Source organism: Amblyomma americanum, chromosome 1 (assembly GCF_052857255.1).
Source record: "Amblyomma americanum isolate KBUSLIRL-KWMA chromosome 1, ASM5285725v1, whole genome shotgun sequence".
In the NCBI taxonomy this organism is placed as follows: domain Eukaryota; kingdom Metazoa; phylum Arthropoda; class Arachnida; order Ixodida; family Ixodidae; genus Amblyomma; species Amblyomma americanum.
The window spans coordinates 16,159,802-16,181,824 of NC_135497.1; the positions used below are offsets into that span (position 1 = coordinate 16,159,802).

The following is a 22,023-nucleotide window of genomic DNA, read 5'->3' on the forward strand; positions in this document are numbered from 1 at the left end:
GATGATTAGTATGCTTCGGAGGGTATCTAACAGAAACCGAGGCCTTAAAGAGGACGATGCCATGCGCCTGGTACGCGCGTTCGTCGTGTCGCGGGTTACCTACTCCGCCCCGTATCTCCAGCTGTCGAAGGCGAATAGGGACACCCTCAACACGATGCTTCGTAAAGCAATGAAGCAAGCACTGGGCATGCCCATATACTCGTCCACGCAAAGACTGCTAGACATGGGCACCCGCAACAAGGTGGAGGAGCTCATCGAAGTCCATCTCTCTAATCAGAGGATCCGGCTCAGTCACACGGAACACGGACGAGCCGTCCTACGTAAGATAGGATGGCAGATCGAGCCCGTACCCATCAAGGCGGCCCTTCCGGAGGACTGGAAGACGACCCTTCAGACCAAACCCCTTCCGCGGAACATGACGACGGGCAAGGACGACGGGCAAGGACGACGAGAGGCGCACCGCGCGGGCCAAAGCCATAGCCCGGAAGCTGGAAGAGAACCCCAGGGTCCTCTACGCGGACGCCTCGCTCCAAAAACACAGTGACCGTGCAGCGGTGGTGGTTACGTCAAGAGACACGCTGATCGTTAGCGCGCCCCTGAAGTCAACAGACACCCCAGTTGCCGAAGAAGCGGCCGTGGCCCTTGCACTCGCACAGCCGACCGTGGACACCGTGGTCACCGACTCAAAGACAGCCTACGGAAGCTTCCGCAGGGGGTAATCTCCTCCGCGGCCCGAGCCATTCTATCCAAGTGCAAGCCTCCGGGAGAAGCCATAGAGCTCGTGTGGGTCCCGGCTCGCTCGCAGGTAGCAGGCAAGATCATCGCCGACTACCATGCCCCAGAAATGTCAATCCGGGCCGACCACGAGCCGGAAGAGCTACCGCACCCGGTCACCAGCTTTCGGGACATTACCCGGATGTACCGCGAGGAAAGGTGCAGACTGCCAGAACCGCACCCCAAACTCACCAAGCAACAACAGACGATCCTACGTCGAGCGCTGGCGGGATCGCTTGCGCATCCCGTACTGATTAACCGCATGTACCCTGCGGAACACGATACGCTCTGTCCTTTCTGCAAGCGAGAAAAGAGCACCCTGCCGCACGTCTTGGCAGAGTGCAAAAAACTCAAGACCCCCCCCCCCCCCTTCTGCCCTTCCGCCAACACCCCCAATCCCCAACTCCTTGAGCGATGGGAGACTTTGTTATCCAGCCTCGCCCTACCGATTCAGCTCGCACTGACGGACAGGGGCTAGGAGCTGCTGGAAATATATATGGGTCCCGTAAATAGGGAACCACCCCGCCTGGTGCCTGCGTGCACGACCGATTTATTTCGGGCGTAATAAATGTTGATTCATCATCATCGTGATTTTTCGCTCACAGCGCCGGATCCGGATTTTCTGGAGAACGGGGCCTTCAACGAAACTGGAGGGGACACTTTGGCTCCCTCTTAACACTATGACGCGACAGCATTAATGTGTCAATGCCCATATACGCGGAATTTGTCATTCCCTGCTTTACACTCACAAATCCCTCAGAGTCCTTATACCCCTCCTGGCGCGGTGGTGCATGACCATGACGGCAGCCGCAGCTACTCGTGGGGCTTGAGACCCAGGCTGCTCTTCCCGAGCAACTAACTTAACAGCTACCTTTCACGGTGGGCAGATTGTGATGACGTCACGAGGTCACTTGACCCAAGTGGCGCATCTGCCACCTAAGTTGCTTTTACTGGGGATTGTTCCTGGATTTTGCGCTCACGGACAATGCCGACGCCGGCTTTTCTGCGACACGGCACCCTGAACACTATCGCATTACTATGACACTTCTTAAAAATACTGAATGGAAGCATTCAAGGCGCTGGCAGTATTTGCTTTAGGACTTTAGCAAAACTCACCCCACAATTCGTCCTGCGCTAGGATGCCAATTTTGCGCTCTGAACACACTGTCACATGACGGCAAGCCGGTCAATACAGAGCGACATGACTGATGGTGATCGCATCGTTTAATGGTTGCATGTTACGAAGGTAAACGCGGGCAAAAGTACAAAACTGCACGTCCGCTACTGGTACAAAATTGTTAAAGTACATATCAGCTCCAATTCCGTTGAGAGCAGCGTTTTTATGCAATCGAATAACGAGATTGTTCAGCGACTTTTCAGCGCTGTTTTCTTTCGGTTGCAGTTGTGTCTCAAGAGTTAACCGGTTCCTTTGCAGCTGTACTTTTCATCGGGAGGTGAAGTGCCTCAGAGCAGCACAATTAAAGGATAAAAAGGACCGCGACAGGACGTACTAAGAGAAGTGGACAGGACGAGCAGTACCGCCGCTCTTCCTGACGCGGCTCTTTTTACCATTTAACCAGCTGGCCCAGAACTTGGCCGTGCAGCACAATTACGATGCAGGCGGTCTGGCGTCCCTCCCAAAGTGATAAACAATTCAGGCAGACCCCAGCACAAACTCTGAGCTCAAGATGCCACCGTTGATACAAGCGTTGATTTTTCTTCCCTGTTAATGTCTAATTCGCCTGTAAATTTTTTGCGTCGTAGTGTCACATTCTTAATACAGACCAGCAAAGAATTTGCGGGTGAAATTCACTTTCATCCATTCACGCATTAAAATCTACGCGACGCCAGCAATGAATGGCTAACGGGCGAGCGCGCAGTTCTTGCCTCAAGCCGGGTGTTGCATAAAGAATGAAGCAAGGACAGAAAACAAATACGTACAGCAGATTCAGGTTGCGGAGATCCCTGAACGTGTCCTTTCTTATGCATGATATCCGGTTGGCGTTGAGTAGCCTGGAAAGAAGCGGGCAAGCATCAGAGAGCGCCTCCCGTCGTCGACTGCCGCGATTAAATTTTCAACGCCTGGCTCCTATCGGTGTACACCCTGCCGAGAGCGAAAGCAAGCCGCCTATACTCCCGCCGTATAAAGGAGGCCGCCGCAGAGACGAGCGCCGCTGTTGGCCGCCTCGCTGGAAATTCCTTCTCTCGGCTAGCCTAGACACGAATGACGAACGCGGAAATGGTCGTTTTGCGCACCCTCACAGGGTCCAGCAACAGCAGCCTCCCTGCGTCCAGAAGGAATTAGGCACAGCAGTCGCCCTGTTTTGAAATAACTGAATGTAATGATAAACAACTGGATTTTTTCACGGGATTCAGGCCTTAGGTAATTTTCGGCTAACCTCAAAGACAGCAGCGTGTCGATGTCTCGCATGAAAATTGTCGCACAGCTATTCCGTGTCTAAGCAATGGGCGTCTATGAATACTAGGAAAATTTCCTGCCGTTTTCGGTGACAAAAACGCCTTTTTTTAAAGCTTTCCTGCTTTCCAGCAGCTGCAAGTAGAAAACGGGAGGACTAGGCATTGGTCACCGGTCTGACGTCGCAGGGTCATAACCAATTCTCAGTTCTAACTCTAGCTACCACAGTCTTGCCATACGCTTCTTGTCATGAGGTAGAAGCGCTCTCCGCCGCGCCCAATGCTCAGTCGGGGAGGCGGTTTGCTTGTGTTTGAGGCTGTATGTGTTGGTTGTGCAGCAGACAGCAGACAAGGGGAATCATGGGAACGCGTGCGTCGACGCGGCGTCTCTCTCTCTCTCTCTCTCTCTCTCTCTCTCTCTCTCTCTCTCTATATATATATATATATATATATATATATATATATATATATATATATATATATATATATATATATATATATATATATCGCTTCTCGACAAAGAACCCGTGCCATACGTGCGAGATTCGGCCTGTTCGCTCTTTTTAACTTTATAATTTTACTGACTGACGAAGGAACGCAAGTTCATCCTTGATTCAGCGCTTTCTTAAGTGAATTCGCGTTTTACCATTCACCTGTTTTGCTTTTGGTCTAGTTTTTCTTGGCAACCGACTGAGCTACATAAGCAATGCTGCAATGGTGGCTAGTTGTTTTTTCACCTTTCAGGTGCTGGCGGCTGTACTTAAACACAAGAGCTTGCAAGAGAGAACAGGAAGACGAGACCGCACACGTTGCCTGCCTCGTCCTCCTGTTCATTGCTGTAAGTGCGCCAACACCTTAAATATGGGTTACATAACCGCTTTAAACTTCGGTTGTGCCATTTTAGGCTGGGCGAAGCCGAAAAAAACCTCCACTAGGGGGCTGGGCGGCGTAGTCAAGGGCCCAAAAGTGAAGCCACCGGAAGTAAGAACTTTTGTCCCGGAAATCAGCCTTTGGCAGTGCACAAAATGAGACATTAGCACGGTTTTTCACTTTCAGTTTGTTTTTCGCATTTCATCGTTTCGTCGCCTTTTTCCACGACACTGCTTACCGCCATCAACTGCATCAGTAGACCTGCAAAGTCTTCAGGAACGACCTTTCAGGAAAAAGGGTCTCATGCATCGCTATGGGACGGCACTAGCAGACGACAGGACGTCGCTGCACACAGCACGTATGGAGCCTCGTCTGCTCTGCATTGCGGCGAGCCGTTGAGTTGGCGTCGCCAAAGCTGGGCTTCATCGTGATGCACGTTACCGCACTCTAAGCCCAAGTTATAGTATCAATGGCGGATAAATTTAAGAAGGGATAGGTGGAAACCTTCTCCAAATAGTCTACTTCGCAGTGATTGCTTTACCGAGTTGTGTATGAGTCAGAATGTCACAGCGATGTTCTGGTTGACTTCAGTGCCTGCAAAAAGTTGTGGTACTGCTTTTACGACGAAGGCTATGAAGTAATGTTTTGTATTCTACCAAATAAAGTAAAGTGCCTCAACGGGCTCCAGTTCTCTTTCTCGTCGGCTATTGATCTCGCGCTGTCCACCTGGAGTCCAGCCCGAAAATTATTTTGGGCACTTCCTGTAGCTGCCGCTGCACAAACGTGACTGTGCTATGGAGTTAAAAGCACGTGACGTCATAAAGCAGTACAGGTATCAGTGTCGTGACGAGACAACTAGTGCCTGCAACCCGAAACTGCCGCCCTATAGCGAGTGTGCGGACTTCCGCCGTCGTTTGCATTTTCTCTGCAATGCGAAAATTCGGCTTTAAGATGAACTCGGTCTTATCGTCATTCCCCTACGGCGGCTTTACACTCAGAACAAGTACTTCAGAAGGATATCGTGTATTGCATCCCTTTACCGGGCCAGGGTGGAACGTGCATGCCTGTTTTTTTTTCGGTTTCTCTCCAAACAATGCGCTCACATTTCTCGCGTTAAGCTTACTTATTCCTTTGATATAAAAGCAGATATTACACGAGAACAACGCAATTAACTGCGAGCGAAAGAACTAAAACGCGACTAGTTGCACTGAAATACACAGCAGACAACCGACTTCCGGGACAAGCCGTCCAACTTCCGGTGGCTTCATTACCACCGCCTCGGAAAGCGGGAATCGGACATCTAGCTGCACAGTGGAGATCATTGCTTTCCTCATGCTGCCAGGCTGCCAACGGCATCCACTGTAAGCACACCAAGACTTAAAACCCGACGTAGGTCGCACAATATGACACGCAGATATTAATCAGAGGCGTCTCGCAGCACCTTTTGGGAGGGCAGGAAAATAAAACTAAGGGGACCTGCCCGCCACGTCTTACAACAACGGATGCGAGCTGCTTGCCCAGGGGCGCTTCCTTCTCCGATTATCGCATTCTTCCTCTCTCCCTGGCAGGTAAGCGCTCTCAAGTTTCGCGCCATAAAGTACTTACAAAAGCTGCAGCGACGTAAGGCCGTGGAATATTCCATGTGGAAGGTCCGATATCCGGTTCCCGTACAGGACCCTGCAGAACGCCAAGGGAGCCAAGTCAACAAGCGGCTCCGAGTGCGGTCACGCGAGCGGAATCGAAAAGCAGCTGCCCACGATTCAGGGAAGGCAGCGTGTCTTCCTTCTTTCACGTAAGTTGTGCAAATTAAACCAGCAGCCGCATAGGGCTTCACACTAATCAATACGTCCCCAAAGATGAAAAGGAACCCCAGACAGCTAAGCGCAGTACGACACTCGGCCATGTCAAGAGCCGGATCTATAGCAGTGCGATGCTGCTAGTTGCGCACTCCACCCGAGGCTGGAAAGTTCATTGTTCACGCACGATAGCCGCCAACATAGCGGTGAAGCCGGAGAAAAAGGCCCAAAGCAGTCCGTGTTGTTAGTAAAGAGTGGTAAGCTCTGTTTTCGGCCTGCAATTAAGAATTGGATCTCCTTACTTGAAGAAGAGCAGTGCAAGCGTACTTTTCCAGTGACCACAGTTGTCAGCGGCATAAACCGCAGCACCACAAGAACCGAATCAGAGCGCTCGGCCAGGATGCAATGAAGCGTTCTCGAACGTCCACTTACAACGACGTCAACGACTTGAGTCCACTAAACGCGTCGGGCGCCACCTTGGATATCAGGTTCGTGCTGAGGTCACTGCGGGAGAGAATAAAGCGAAGGCCCCTTCAGCCGATGCGGCCGGTCATCCGCAGCAAGTGCGAATTAAAGCCAACTTGCATTCGCCGTATCCACTTTAGGTGCGAAAATGCTTGCGAAGGGATCTCCGTTATTTGGTTCTGTTCAAGGCGTCTGCAAATAAAAATAACGGAACCTGTAAGCGAGATGGCTGTGTCCCCCTTCGGCTGAGCATCGCTACACTCACAGCTCGGTGGTGGACTCCGGTATCTGCGGCGGCAGCGCCGTGAGCCCCTTCTCGCGGCAGTCCACCACTCCGTCCAGGCAGGTGCACGGGAACGGGCACGTGGTGGTGCGCCCGCATCCCGCCGGCCGTCCAGAGCCTGCAGAGCACAAACTTCAAGCACCGCCAGCTTTGCTCCTCGCCATTCTATTGAATGCTGTTTCCGCCGCTCCAATCTGGCCAATCTTTAGAGGGACGCTCAGGGGAACTCCATCCCATTTATGTGCTTAGTATAAATCGACTCCCTCGGCTTCGTTTGTCCGGCCGCAAAACACGCATTCATTGCTGAGAAAACTACACTGAAAAACATTCGCGGCACTCCCTAAAACTTGTGACGTCAAAAGGACTTCGTGACCAATGTCGCTAATTCAGTAGCGGTGTCGTGTGGCAAAAGCTGCCTTGACATTTTGGTTGCGAAAACAGCCTTAGCTGCTGATGCGTACGTTTCAACTTTTCACCTTTCCTAGCTTCAGTAAAAGCGGCCACTGTGTCATTAATCGATGCAGGCCAAATTCCTCGATGCCCATTGAAAATTTCTCTATGCTCTACCAAAATGCGGTGGGCACTTTGCGCAGTTCAATAAGGCATACTACACCGACATTTAACTAGAGACCGAGCTCATGCAGTCCTTTCTCGGTTTTGAAGCAACAAGTTTCACTGACTGCCACGACAGTTTTGCAATTCCCCGTGCTTCGCGTTTACTTGCTTCTCAATGCGAAAGCATTGTATGGCTTATTGGTCACAAAATCCGATACGCCGTCCTCGAGAAACAGAACCGAAACCCACGTGACCTCATGACGTCATCGGCACAGCCTACATGAACGGTAAAGCAAAAAAATTCCGTCATTAAAAACTCGTCCGAAGTGGATCTCGAAACCCTGGTCGGAACGAACAGATCAGTTTCGCTGGCAACTTTAGAGTAGAACGCTATCACCGCAGCACAACAAACCGCGCGCCTAACTCCCAGTCTGTAGCGCTCCGTCGATGTATCGACGACTTTTAAAGCGAAAACTTTATTGGCCGCAAACTCGCGAATTCGCCGTGGCGGTACTCCATCGAGGCACGTGACGTCACAACACGCGCCTCGCCGCGGAAGGTTACTGTGCTTCGCGCGCTCGCCGCGCCATCTCGCATGACGTCACACCGCGCCGCTCTCCGCCGCCGCCGTTTGGTAGGACGTGACACGGCATTCCTCGTCGTTGCGCTCGCCTCCGCTCGCTTCGACAGCTGCGTCGCATGCGTGATAAAATGTCACAGGATTGAAAAGGAGAGCTGGCGTGCGCCGCAACTACAGTCGAGGCTACAGTATCGACGGCGACAATTCTGATAAGCTGGAGGAGGCCTGGAATCGACAGCGGAACGAGATGAAGAGGAAACGAATCGCCCACGAAACAGACGAACAGCGCACCGTACGACTGGCTAAACGCCGCCGTGGATATGCCGCCGCGAGACAGGCACGTTTAACGCGCGATGTCTCGACCGCTAGCAGCAGCGACAGCAGACGGAGGAGAGACCTGAGTCCTGCTTCACTGAAGACGGCTCGTGATGAACGATGGTATGCGTCCATGAGACTTCAGCGGCGGGCTCAAGAAACCGAAGAACGTCTCGTTAGCCTAGAGAATAGGCGTTAGTGACGCGACCCCTTCAATCCTTGGATAGCCTCGGTGCTGAAATCAAGCATGGACCTACAGGTCATACTGTACGTTTATGCCTGTGCTTCATACGTTGTGGAATATGTGAACAAGGCCAACCGGAGAATTTCACACTTGCTTTCACTACATATATCCTAGCATAGCCGAGCTAAGCCACTGTTCTTTTTTAAACTTCCACTCGGGAGGCGGGAACAGACGAGCTTCGCTGGCCACTTCTTTAGAGTAGAACGCTATCACCGCAGCACAACAAACCTCGCGCCTAACTGCCAGTCTGTCGCGCTCCATCGAAGTATCGTCTCCTTTATCAACTTCCACTCGGGACGCGGGAACAATTTAGCTTTACTGGCCAGTGCTTCGTTCTCAAGTTGTCATCTGTAAGGGATCTAATTTTCGTGTTGATCTTGGTGAAGAAAACCCACGGCCTTTTCGAGAACTACTGTCCGCGCTTTCCACAGTTCGATGCCGGCAGGCATGCCCTAGATTTTGACGCTTTCTTTTGTTTGTATTCATTTCGTCTTTGTATCCTTTCCGTGAAATTTGTAGAACGGAACGCCGAGGTGAAACGGAGTCTAAGGTTTTGTCAGTTTTTGTGGAGGCAATGTTCCATCCTGGCCGTACATGTGAGCGAAGGGAGTTTACCAAGAGAATGTACGTCTGCAGTTCCGGTGAGGCTGAGAATTCTAAAATTGTGCTCTTCAAAAGGCACCAGCCGTGAGTATTTGTATACTGCTGAGTACGTGCTAATCTGGGTTCAGCGTGAGTGTGGCATCATGTATGAGCCACGTATCGGCCTGGCAGCGCTAGGAAGCTTGCAGGGTGGGACGTTCACATTGCGAGATTTAGTGCTCACGAAAAATAAGTTGTCTGCGACACTTGGATCTGAAAACCTTCCGAAAGCACTTGCTTTAAACACGTGTACATGTGGGCAGGGAAACTTGAACGGCAACTGTAAACAATCGAAAGGGGCACGCATGGCCAGAGATTCCAAACCGCCCGCTGCTCTCGTCTCCCTGGAGCTTCAGATAGACAATTATTAGCATCCCCTTTGAATCGAGACGGTCACAAGTGTCACATAGCCAATAATTCCTAGCGTGGTCAGTATTTTCGGACTAGGTGACAATTTTCTTCCCATTGCTAAACAAAAATCAATCCCCTTTCGTTGTCTCTCACTTGTTCTGTCGTTTCTCAGAGAAGGCGCATCCGTCACCCTCAACTGTATTCGAAAAAGAAGGAAATGCCCCATAATATGCGTGAACCTCACGGTTGCCACCAGCTTTCAAGATCGGGTGTAAAGGGCCGTTGCCGAAAGGGTACAATGGCGCATTCCTTTCACGAATACCACGCTCTATTTGCTTCACGCGTTCGCGCACCGCGGCCCTGAATACAAAAGCGGAAAGCGCTAGTCACTAAAGATCATTGTGATGCACTGCGCGGATGATACTAAAGTCCAGTGTCAGTCATTGAAAGTGACGAAAAATTTTCTCATGTGCCAGAGATATAGGAGACGCAATTGCCCTCATATGGCCTTCACACACCTGTGAATTCAAATGAGAGTGTTTGTGTCTGTGCAAGACATATGCTGCATGAGGAAGACATGCGCCCCATGAGCTACATGTCTCGCGAGATGAGTGTCACCCACTGTGTGCGTAGTCTCCTCTAACCCAGCCCACACTCTACGCAATTCATTGCATTATGACATCATCAACCTTCATTCGCACCCTCACTCTCCTGTTGCTTTCCCTTTCCCCTTCCCCAGTGTGGAGTAGCAGGCAAGGGTCACCTTACAGCCAGTCGGCCTCTCCACCTTTTCTTTCATTGAATTACTTTCTCTCAAATGTTCCAACTAAAAAAAAAACATGGTGGGCTGCCCAGCATCTCGTGGCGCACAACACAACAGCTTCGCACACACCGGAGGAAGTTGCGCAGTAGCTGTCTCACACATCTCGGTGGACGCCCGAACCACGCCATAAGAGAAAGGATAAAGGAGGGAGTAAGTAGAACGTTCATTTGGGCGAGTTGGTATGGATGCATCTTTAGTAAAACAGCGCGAACAACGTAGGACAAGATGAAGGAGGACACAGGACGGGCGCTGACTTTCAACTAAAGTTTATTAGGCAACACCTACACCTGGTGTTTATAAAGAAAAAATCGCATAGACAAAGTACATGACATGTCACACTAAAAGCGATAAAACAAGAGGCAGAGATGCATACGACGCTCAAAGGCCACCAAGAAAGGCTATCTCTTTGTCACAAAGAATGTCTGACGGTTTGCTGACACAACTGGCCTCTTGACTGATATAAAAGGTTTCCATTAATTCCCGCGTGGTCTGTTCACTGTGCGTATAAAGCACCTTCGTGCTACGCCAGATGCCCGTGCATTTTTTCTTTTTCTTTTTCATTACCTCACACTTTTTGCAGTGGCTGACCAAGTAAGAAAGTTCCTTGTCATTTTCCGGATTATTATTGTGCTCCTGTAACCTTTTATTTAGGCATCGTCCTGTCTGCCCAATGTACTGGGCTCCGCAGGAGAGTGGAATTTTGTACACAACTCCTTTGCGACAAGCTACGAGCTTGTTCCTGTGCTCGGTGCCACAACCTTTCCTTTTTAACATCGTTCATCTTAGCCTTCAAAAATCCCCTTTTTCTCGACCGTTCCTTCTCCCTTTGGATCGCCGGACACAACTGTTTTAGTTTGTTGGGAGCTGATATTGCTACATTAACCTTATATCTATTTGCCACATTTTTTAGCCCATGGGTGATACGATGTAGATAAGGAAGAATAGCAACTTTTTTCTTTTTTCTTGTTGGTTGTTACGTGTATGCTGAGTGTCCTGCTGTTTCACCCACTTGAGCAAACGAGAGCAGGCGTCGCTTACCGTAAAACTTGGGTACCCGGCAAGCCTAATTCTGGATAGCTGAGATTGGAAACTGTCGCTGAGAGAATGGTGACAGGGTTTTGTCAAGGAATTACGGAGGCAGGAACTAATAATACCATTTTTTACAATTTTGGAATGACCTGAGTGGGAACTAAGGAGCGGTTTAGTAGATCTGGGGTTATACTTCCAGCAGACATGATCGGGACTGAATCGCAGGCGCAAATCTAAGAGCTGCAACTCTTCCTCGGAAGGTGCCTCGAAGGTGAATTCCAGCCCTGCTCCCCAAGCATGCCTTCGAGCCTAGACTAGACAAGGCGGAAAAACTTTCATTGTCAAGATCAATAGCAAGACAGGTGGAGGATAATGAAAGACATCGATGTATCACAGAGTGTGTGCAAGTCCTTGACCGCATGAAGGAGGAAAAGAAGAAGCCTAGTCCGGTACATGTCATTGCCAAGTGGATGTGTTCGAATGACTTAAGGGCGGTTCAATCGGATAAAGAAGGCGGCTTTGCTGTTTTTTCTGAACAGCAATTCCAAGAAAAAGCGTTAGCAGCAGTGGTCAAGAACTTCGAGGTATCACCATTGAAGGAAGCGGAGACCAAGAAGCAAGCCGTGACGCTTCTCAACAACCTTGGCCTTGAACGGCTGTGCACACAGGTTGGCAAGTGCAAAAAACTTCACCTCGAGTTATTTTTCAATGCGAAAACGCATAAGGTCGATGTCCCGTTTCGGGCAATCGTCTCGGAGAAGAACACGTGGCAACAACATGTGTCACTTTTTCTGCAACGACACCTTTCGTCCCTGTGCTTGAATGATCCATTAAGGATTCCAAATTCCGCTACGCTTGTTTCTTTCCTGAAGGATCACAACCCAGGAAGCCGTGTCGCCTTCAGTATTGATGTCATGGACTTATATTACAGCCTCCCGCATGACAAACTGTTGAAACGTGTAAAAATGTGCATTACAGAAGATAATGATGAGCTAGCCTTCGTCATGAAGTGTGGTCTGACAGTTGAAAGCTTCCTAGAGCTACTCCGTTTTTACCTGTGTTCGACCGTCGTAGGTTGGCAGGGCAAACTGTATTCACAGAAGGCAGGAGTATGTATCGGGTCAAGCGTCGCCCCGGTCCTTAGCGAAATATTTTTGATGTACGTGGATAGGGATCTCGAGAGGGAACTATCGGGAATGCACCTAAAGACCGTTAGGTATGTGGACGACTACCTGGTGTTTACTGAACGCGATCGCTTAACAACGCGCATGGCTGACATTTTGAAGGTTTTCAGAAAATGGGGAGCAGGGCTGGAATTCACCTTCGAGGCACCTTCCGAGGAAGAGTTGCAGCTCTTAGATTTGCGCCTGCGAATTCAGTCCCGATCATGTCTGCTGGAAGTATAACCCCAGATCTACTAAACCGCTCCTTAGTTCCCACTCAGGTCATTCCAAAATTGTAAGAAATGGTATTATTAGTTCCTGCCTCCGTAATTCCTTGACAAAATCCTGTCACCATTCTCTCAGCGACAGTTTTCAATCTCAGCTATCCAGAATTAGGCTTGCCGGGTACCCAAGTTTTACGGTAAGCGACGCCTGCTCTCGTTTGCTCAAGTGGGTGAAACAGCAGGACACTCAGCATACACGTAACAACCAACAAGAAAAAAAGAAAAAAGTTGCTATTCTTCCTTATCTACATCGTATCACCCATGGGCTAAAAAATGTGGCAAATAGATATAAGGTTAATGTAGCAATATCAGCTCCCAACAAACTAAAACAGTTGTGTCCGGCGATCCAAAGGGAGAAGGAACGGTCGAGAAAAAGGAAAGGTTGTGGCACCGAGCACAGGAACAAGCTCGTAGCTTGTCGCAAAGGAGTTGTGTACAAAATTCCACTCTCCTGCGGAGCCCAGTACATTGGGCAGACAGGACGATGCCTAAATAAAAGGTTACAGGAGCACAATAATAATCCGGAAAATGACAAGGAACTTTCTTACTTGGTCAGCCACTGCAAAAAGTGTGAGGTAATGAAAAAGAAAAAGAAAAAATGCACGGCCATCTGGCGTAGCACGAAGGTGCTTTATACGCACAGTGAACAGACCACGCGGGAATTAATGGAAGCCTTTTATATCAGTCAAGAGGCCAGTTGTGTCAGCAAACCGTCAGTCATTCTTAGTGACAAAGAGATAGCCTTTCTTGGTGGCATTTGAGCGTCGTATGCATCTCTGCCTCTTCTTTTATCGCTTTTAGTGTGACATGTCATGTACTTTGTCATGTGATTGTTTCTTTATAAACACCAGGTGTTGCCTAATAAACTTTAGTTGAGAGTCAGCGCCCGTCCTGTGTCCTCCTTCATCTTGTCCTACGTTGTTCGCGCTGTTTTACTATAGAAGGAGGGAGTGATAGAAGAAAGGAAGAAAGAGGTGCCGTAGTGGAGGGCTCCGGAATAATTTCGACCACCTGGGGATCTTTAACGTACACTGTCATCGCACAGCACACGGGCGCCTTTTTTGCGTTTCGCCTCCATCGAAACGCGGCCGTCGGGGTCGGGTTCGAACCCGGGTACTCCGGCACAGTAGACGATCGCCTTAACCGCTGAGCCGCGGCGGTGGCGGCGGCGCTGCATTCAGGGGCGCTCACATTAGCGGGAAAACGCGCAACGCCGGGCGTTTCCCGCGTGCCGCTTCCCGCCCAAGCCGGTTTTTCTCCCGCGGACAGCCTGCTCTCCCGTCCCGCGGAGCGATGGGTTCGGTACCTATTTTTCCCGTGCCGGTGACAGAACAGCCAATGGGCGCCGACCGTGAACCGTGACGTCGGTCCCAGTTCAGTGACCCCGTCGGCGGAGGCGGAGGCTGCGCGCGTCCGGCCGGCCGGCCCCGGCCGGCCGGGGCACTCGGCGGCTGCTTTGCCAGGGCGACGGGAGGGGAGCTAGCAGGGTGCGCTTTCCAGTCTTCTCTAGTGTCACGTGACTATCCCCTTCTCTTTCTGCTCGTTCGGGTCCTCCCTCAGCGCCTCCTCTCTCCACATTCCAAGACAACCGCAGCGAGAAAACGCGCGTAGTGTGAGCGTCATTCCGAGGAGCTGCGAGGCAGCGTCGACGTTGACGCTGTGCCGGCGCGGGAAGCTTCCCGCTAGTGTGAGCGCGCCTTTCCCTGTACGGCGGCGCTGGCGGCGAGGCACCCGATGGACGGACGGACGGACGGACGGATGGATGGATGGATGGATGGATGGATGGATGGATGGATGGATGGATGGATGGATGGATGGATGGATGGATGGACGGATGGATGGACGGACGCATGGATGGATGGACGGACGCATGGATGGATGCACGGACGGACGGATGGATGGATGGATGGGACGGACGGACGGATCGATGGATGGATGGATGGACGGACAGACGGACGGACGTGTGTCGGATTCGGACGGACGGAGGCGCGCGCGCGCGCGTGTGTGTGTGTGTGTGTGTGTGTGTGTGTGTGTGTGTGTGTGTGTGTGTGTGTGTGTGTGTGTGTGTGTGTGTGTGTGTGTGTGTGTGTGTGTGTGTGTGTGTGTGTGTGTGCGCGCCTTTCCATTGCGTACCTCGACAGTTGTCCTGCATTTTATTTCTTCGCATGTGATTTCAACTTTTTTATCTCGGTATATTTCCTGTAGAACAACAGTTACCTGATGACAACACCTTCATCTTTTACTATGTTCCACAGGAGTTTCCTGTTTTCACTGTCGTATGCACCGCTTATGCCAATGAAGGCTAAATACAAAGGTCTGTTTTATGCCTTAGGTACTTCTATCCATTGGGTAAACAGGAACAAGTTATCATCGAAGCGCCTACTCCTTCTGAACACGTTCTGAAGTTTTCCGAGTATCTTATTACTTTCCACCCACGACTGCATTTTTAATTTCTCCGCCTGCGCTGCCAGCCTGTATATAAAAGATCTTGTAGTAATCGGTCGGAGCGATTTTAAGTGCATCTTATCTCCTTTCCCTTTATAAATCAAATTCATTTTACTCTGTCTCAAGCTGCGCGGAATTTGCTTATTTGCTATGACTGTCTCCAATGCTTTTAACAACGTTTACTTGCTTCTTGGGCAAAGTTAATTATCAGCTTGATTAGAATTTCGTCTATCCCTGCCAGCTTATATTGCTCCAGAATTATCTTGGTCCACTTTTTGTTGCATCGCGAAATTGAGCCAGCCAGCGGTCAGAGGACTGCTTTATTTCACTGTGGACCAGGATCTGCGCTTGCTATTTCTTATGTCGATAACATTCCCATTTTCGGTGTATTTCCTCTTGAGGTAACTGCGCCTCCCTTACTTCTCTGTGTTCCCTTGAAGCCACCCGTCGATGTTCGATGACCTCCTTAATTTCGTTATTCCGCGAGCTTCATGGCTTCAATTATATTCAATTAAATTTTATTTTACCAGACGTTTGGAAGGATATCTGGGCTAAAAGCTGTAAATCACAGCTTGACATGGCCCAGAAAACCTCTACAAGGCAGTGCCGACATAGTCACTAACAACAACGGTTAACAAAAACAATGGAAAGATGGAGAGTAGCAGACACTCTAGAATAATAACTTTGCGTACTTTTCCAAAACACAAACAAGCTGAGTTTTCAATATTATCACAAATAATGCAAGAATACATTATACATGCATATTTGAATAAAACTGTAGATTTATTCAATCATAACTGAATCCGACACAACGTAAAGGTAAGAGAAATACTATATCAACGAAGGAAACATATAACAAAACACTGCTATTTATAGGTTTGAAAAAGATTCTTGAAGTTGCTTGAATGAAATTAGCACGAAAAATATATGTTGATTATTTGTGGGAGGTTGTGCTGCAATGAATGAAATTTGTAGATTGTGTTGAAATGCGGTGTATACCATGAGTCAGTACTACGAGTACGTATCAGTGTTTTTTTTTGGGTGTAAGACTTGCGGTTTGTACTAAGAATTCTTCTGCTCAGTCGTTGAGAAGAAAGAACGCAAAATACGGAAATCATATATGTTATTAGCTCTGACGATTTTGTATGAGGGAAATAGCATTAGCGTCGAGTGTAGGAAGGAAACATTTGCAATATAGCGAATGGACTTTTTTGTAGGGCAATTATTTTGTTGAATGCTTCTTTTGTTGTGGTAAGCCAAATATGACTACAGTAATTGAAATGAGATGAGAATTAAATAGAAATGGACGCCATCTCGTGTAAAGCCTCTGCGAAAGCCTGCTCTATGCAATTCCCTGTTTATGTCTGCCACTTTAAAGCCTTTCACCAGGCTTAACTTCCTTATCTGTCGATTAACCGTCACCACGTCCTTGGCAACCTCTCCGTTCCGTCCTTTCACCTCCGGCAGTGTGCCCACCACGATCTGCACTTGCTGTGCTATCGCCCTTAAATCGTCAACTCCCTCGGCTAATCCTTCCACTACTTTTGCGGCGTCATTATTCAGGACATCCTTTAGCCCCACCGCTACCACAACCAGAATGCGCTCTGCGCCATTCTCAGAAAGTTCGCTTTTTGTCGCTCTCAGTACCGCGTCCAATGGCTCCCCTGACTGCTACCTGCCCGACTGCTACCCGCCTATCACCCTTTACATGCTTCATTATGGCTATTTTGCAACTCCCCAGGTTAGAGTCACCAGCGATAAGCACTAGTGTAGTCTCTCCCTCTGGATTCTGCTGCCTCTTATCAGTGCTAGAACATATCAGTCCTTGGGTTACCCTCCTCTCCATCGCCCCCAGACTTCCTAGCTACCGCCTGTGCATAGCTGTTCCTATACGAACCTCGCTGTCCATGCCAGTGCAGGCGCCGTCCACACCAGTGCGTGGCGCAACTGGACTGCAAACTGCGGCGTCACACACTCCCTGCTGTCCGCTCTGCCGCTCTGCAGGCCGCTCCTAACGATGAGCGAGCGGCCGTGCTGACACCAACCAAAATTTATTCTCAACTCACCCAACTCGGTCCCTTCTTCCGGGGTGACTGAAATGCGAGCCAGCAGCTCCGGGGAGAGGCATTCGCTCTCCCTTTGTTAACACGCGGCGAAATCCATTAACATGCGCGGAAGGGAGCGTTCCTATGGGTGCCCACCCCGAGCAAAATCGCCCGTTGTCTGGTCTGCTGTTTGTTCGCATCTGGATTAGCGCGAACGCTCCGTCCCGCGGCAATCGTCGTCTTCTACGTAGCACCAATGCGCGCTTGCATAAAATCACTGAAAATTATTTATTCAGACAGCGCGCAGGTTATCTGAGCTCATTTTCATGATTACAATGGTCTCTTTCAAGGCGAAAAAAAAAACGGACACTCAAAGACTTGATGTGCTCTTCAAGTCCATGTCTGTATTTTGCAGTCCCATGCTTAGCGCTGTCCCGCGTGTCTAGTGGTAACTCCGGGGTGGAGTGAGAATTGAAATAAGCTCGCAATTACACTCGTACTCCTACATTTTTCGGCCTTGTTGGATTCAGCATATACAGTCTGGGCTGCGACATTCAACGACAGCTGTGGCGGGTGGGATGAGCGCGAATGAATGGGGGAAGCGCGTACCCATTTCGCAGACCATGTCGTCCTCGTGCAGCTCGGCGACCGCCTTTCCCTTGAGCGCCGCCGGCGCGTGGCAGCGGGTGAAGAGGCCCAGCCGCGGGTGGCGGCGCAGCCACGAGGCCAGCCACGACAGTTGGCAGTCGCACGACAGCGGGTTCTCCGACAGCCGCCTGCGGTGCACGCACTGCGTCCCGTATACACTACGAAACAGAGGCACCACCAGATTGCCATGCGCCATAACCATGCGCTAGTAGCGCTGTGCCAACACACCGAGCTCCTCAGTTCCCCTTATCTCCTGCATTGTTTTTAAACGCTTCTGCAGTGGCTCCACTCAACGCAGGTTGGCACTGCCAAAGGCGGCGGCGCTGCAGTCTGCAGCCCTCGTCGGCCGCGAGTATGTCCTGCGTGACCACGCCACTGCTATCCTCCCTTAGACAGGAAGCGGAAACATGCCAGCAGGAAGAGAGCAGTGCACGAATGCGGAACGCCACTCACACAACGCGCAGCTTCTTCATGTTCTCGAACAGGTCCTTGCCCAGGGCTGTCAGATTGTTCCGGTTCAGGGTCCTGAAACAGAGGAGAAAGGTTGCAAGGGTGACGCCGACATTATACATACAGCCCAGTCTACCTCGTTGTCGCGTGCAGGTGTAATTCGAGAAGGCACTCTCAGCTGGATGACTTCAGTGGCAACGCAGAGAGAAAGAAGGGACGGGATAGGACACAATAGTAAAGGGCACTGACTTCCAACTGTTTATTTCACCAAACGTACCACGTATATTTATTTATTTATTCATTTAGATACCTACAGCGCCCTGAAACTGGCATTATTGTAGGGGAAAACATAGAGAAAAGGTACAGGTAGCACAATTCAGCAACAAAAAATGTAACACTGCGTTCAAAAGATAACGCAAGATACACACCGTATTTAAACAAGAAAAAAATGTTGAAAACAACGTATATACAAGAAGTGGATACAACAAAAACTACACTTGTGTATATAAAGCACACGAACAAAATTTTGCACACTATGTAAACAAAAATTCGGCAAGAGCACCGTCAAAGCTAGAGGATATATATATATATATATATATATATATATATATATATATATATATATATATATATATATATATTAGCAGACAAGTTAAAGGAAATGAGGGGCCCGTTTGACAAATTTATGAAGGGAGCCAACAGTCACCGAAACCAAGGTGCATAGGGGAACGTTATTCTTTTTTAATGTGTTACTCTTATCAGTGGGATAATAATACTTAGGTTAATAAATCGCTTAAAGAAAATTACTTATAAAGCAGCAGAAAAAACAACCATGCCGCCGGTGGGATCCGAACCCACGACCTCCGAATATCGCGTCCGGTGCTCTTACCAACTGAGCTACGGCGACGGCTGTCCAATCTGCTGCTCTCGTGGGTATTTATGTTTACTGGGTGTACGCGAGCCTTGAGAGTGTTCACCAGCGCCACCCTCGACCATAGCGGCGGACGTAGCACGTCCTGTAATACCGCGAGCGTGACGTAGAACGTCATCTAACGGCGAGGGCGGAAACTGTGCGAGAGCCCTCTTATGCTACCTATGGCATGAAGACTGCCAGAACCGAGACCCTCGTTAAGCTATTAGCAGACAAGTTAAAGGAAATGAGGGGCCCGTTTGACAAATTTATGAAGGGAGCCAACAGTCACCGAAACCAAGGTGCATAGGGGAACGTTATTTTTTTTTAATGTGTTACTCTTATCAGTGGGATAATAATACTTAGGTTAATAAATCGCTTAAAGAAAATTACTTATAAAGCAGCAGAAAAAACAACCATGCCGCCGGTGGGATCCGAACCCACGACCTCCGAATATCGCGTCCGGTGCTCTTACCAACTAAGCTACGGCGACGGCTGTCCAATCTGCTGCTCTCGTGGGTATTTATGTTTACTGGGTGTACGCGAGCCTTGAGAGTGTTCACCAGCGCCACCCTCGACCATAGCGGCGGACGTAGCACGTCCTGTAATACCGCGAGCGTGACGTAGAACGTCATCTAACGGCGAGGGCGGAAACTGTGCGAGAGCCCTCTTATGCTACCTATGGCATGAAGACTGCCAGAACCGAGACCCTCGTTAAGCTATTAGCAGACAAGTTAAAGGAAATGAGGGGCCCGTTTGACAAATTTATGAAGGGAGCCAACAGTCACCGAAACCAAGGTGCATAGGGGAACGTTATTTTTTTTAATGTGTTACTCTTATCAGTGGGATAATAATACTTAGGTTAATAAATCGCTTAAAGAAAATTACTTATAAAGCAGCAGAAAAAACAACCATGCCGCCGGTGGGATCCGAACCCACGACCTCCGAATATCGCGTCCGGTGCTCTTACCAACTGAGCTACGGCGACGGCTGTCCAATCTGCTGTTCTCGTGGGTATTTATGTTTACTGGGTGTACGCGAGCCTTGAGAGTGTTCACCAGCGCCACCCTCGACCATAGCGGCGGACGTAGCACGTCCTGTAATACCGCGAGCGTGACGTAGAACGTCATCTAACGGCGAGGGCGGAAACTGCGCGAGAGCCCTCTTATGCTACCTATGGCATGAAGACTGCCAGAACCGAGACCCTCGTTAAGCTATTAGCAGACAAGTTAAAGGAAATGAGGGGCCCGTTTGACAAATTTATGAAGGGAGCCAACAGTCACCGAAACCAAGGTGCATAGGGGAACGTTATTTTTTTTTAATGTGTTACTCTTATCAGTGGGATAATAATACTTAGGTTAATAAATCGCTTAAAGAAAATTACTTATAAAGCAGCAGAAAAAACAACCATGCCGCCGGTGGGATCCGAACCCACGACCACCGAATATCGCGTCCGGTGCTCTTACCAACTGAGCTACGGCGACGGCTGTCCAATCTGCTGCTCTCGTGGGTATTTATGTTTACTGGGTGTACGCGAGCCTTGAGAGTGTTCACCAGCGCCACCCTCGACCATAGCGGCGGACGTAGCACGTCCTGTAATACCGCGAGCGTGACGTAGAACGTCATCTAACGGCGAGGGCGGAAACTGTGCGAGAGCCCTCTTATGCTACCTATGGCATGAAGACTGCCAGAACCGAGACCCTCGTTAAGCTATTAGCAGACAAGTTAAAGGAAATGAGGGGCCCGTTTGACAAATTTATGAAGGGAGCCAACAGTCACTGAAACCAAGGTGCATAGGGGAACGTTATTTTTTTTTAATGTGTTACTCTTATCAGTGGGATAATAATACTCAGGTTAATAAATCGCTTAAAGAAAATTACTTATAAAGCAGCAGAAAAAACAACCATGCCGCCGGTGGGATCCGAACCCACGACCTCCAAATATCGCGTCCGGTGCTCTTACCAACTGAGCTACGGCGACGGCTGCCCAATCTGCTGCTCTCGTGGGTATTTATGTTTACTGGGTGTACGCGAGCCTTGAGAGTGTCCACCAGCGCCACCCTCGACCATAGCGGCGGACGTAGCACGTCCTGTAATACCGCGAGCGTGACGTAGAACGTCATCTAACGGCGAGGGCGGAAACTGTGCGAGTGCCCTCTTATGCTACCTATGGCATGAAGACTGCCAGAACCGAGACCCTCGTTAAGCTATTAGCAGACAAGTTAAAGGAAATGAGGGGCCCGTTTGACAAATTTATGAAGGGAGCCAACAGTCACCGAAACCAAGGTGCATAGGGGAACGTTATTTTTTTTTAATGTGTTACTCTTATCAGTGGGATAATAATACTTAGGTTAATAAATCGCTTAAAGAAAATTACTTATAAAGCAGCAGAAAAAACAACCATGCCGCCGGTGGGATCCGAACCCACGACCTCCGAATATCGCGTCCGGTGCTCTTACCAACTGAGCTACGGCGACGGCTGTCCAATCTGCTGCTCTCGTGGGTATTTATGTTTACTGGGTGTACGCGAGCCTTGAGAGTGTTCACCAGCGCCACCCTCGACCATAGCGGCGGACGTAGCACGTCCTGTAATACCGCGAGCGTGACGTAGAACGTCATCTAACGGCGAGGGCGGAAACTGCGCGAGAGCCCTCTTATGCTACCTATGGCATGAAGACTGCCAGAACCGAGACCCTCGTTAAGCTATTAGCAGACAAGTTAAAGGAAATGAGGGGCCCGTTTGACAAATTTATGAAGGGAGCCAACAGTCACCGAAACCAAGGTGCATAGGGGAACGTTATTTTTTTTTAATGTGTTACTCTTATCAGTGGGATAATAATACTTAGGTTAATAAATCGCTTAAAGAAAATTACTTATAAAGCAGCAGAAAAAACAACCATGCCGCCGGTGGGATCCGAACCCACGACCACCGAATAT

At 49.6% G+C, this 22,023-nt stretch overlaps 1 protein-coding gene across 1 annotated transcript in view; it reads right to left on the reverse strand.

Moving 5' to 3' along the window:
* The window catches only part of sli (slit guidance ligand), a 408,240-nt gene that overhangs the window by 195,975 nt on the left and 190,242 nt on the right, over positions 1-22,023 (reverse strand). The window contains exons 7-13 of the mRNA XM_077643187.1: positions 18,181-18,252; positions 17,689-17,855; positions 6,586-6,721; positions 6,441-6,512; positions 6,288-6,359; positions 5,665-5,736; positions 2,716-2,787 (exon numbers count right to left, since the gene is read on the reverse strand). Coding sequence (XP_077499313.1) covers positions 2,716-2,787; positions 5,665-5,736; positions 6,288-6,359; positions 6,441-6,512; positions 6,586-6,721; positions 17,689-17,855; positions 18,181-18,252 — 663 coding nt within the window. The remainder of the gene's footprint in view (positions 1-2,715; positions 2,788-5,664; positions 5,737-6,287; positions 6,360-6,440; positions 6,513-6,585; positions 6,722-17,688; positions 17,856-18,180; positions 18,253-22,023) is intronic.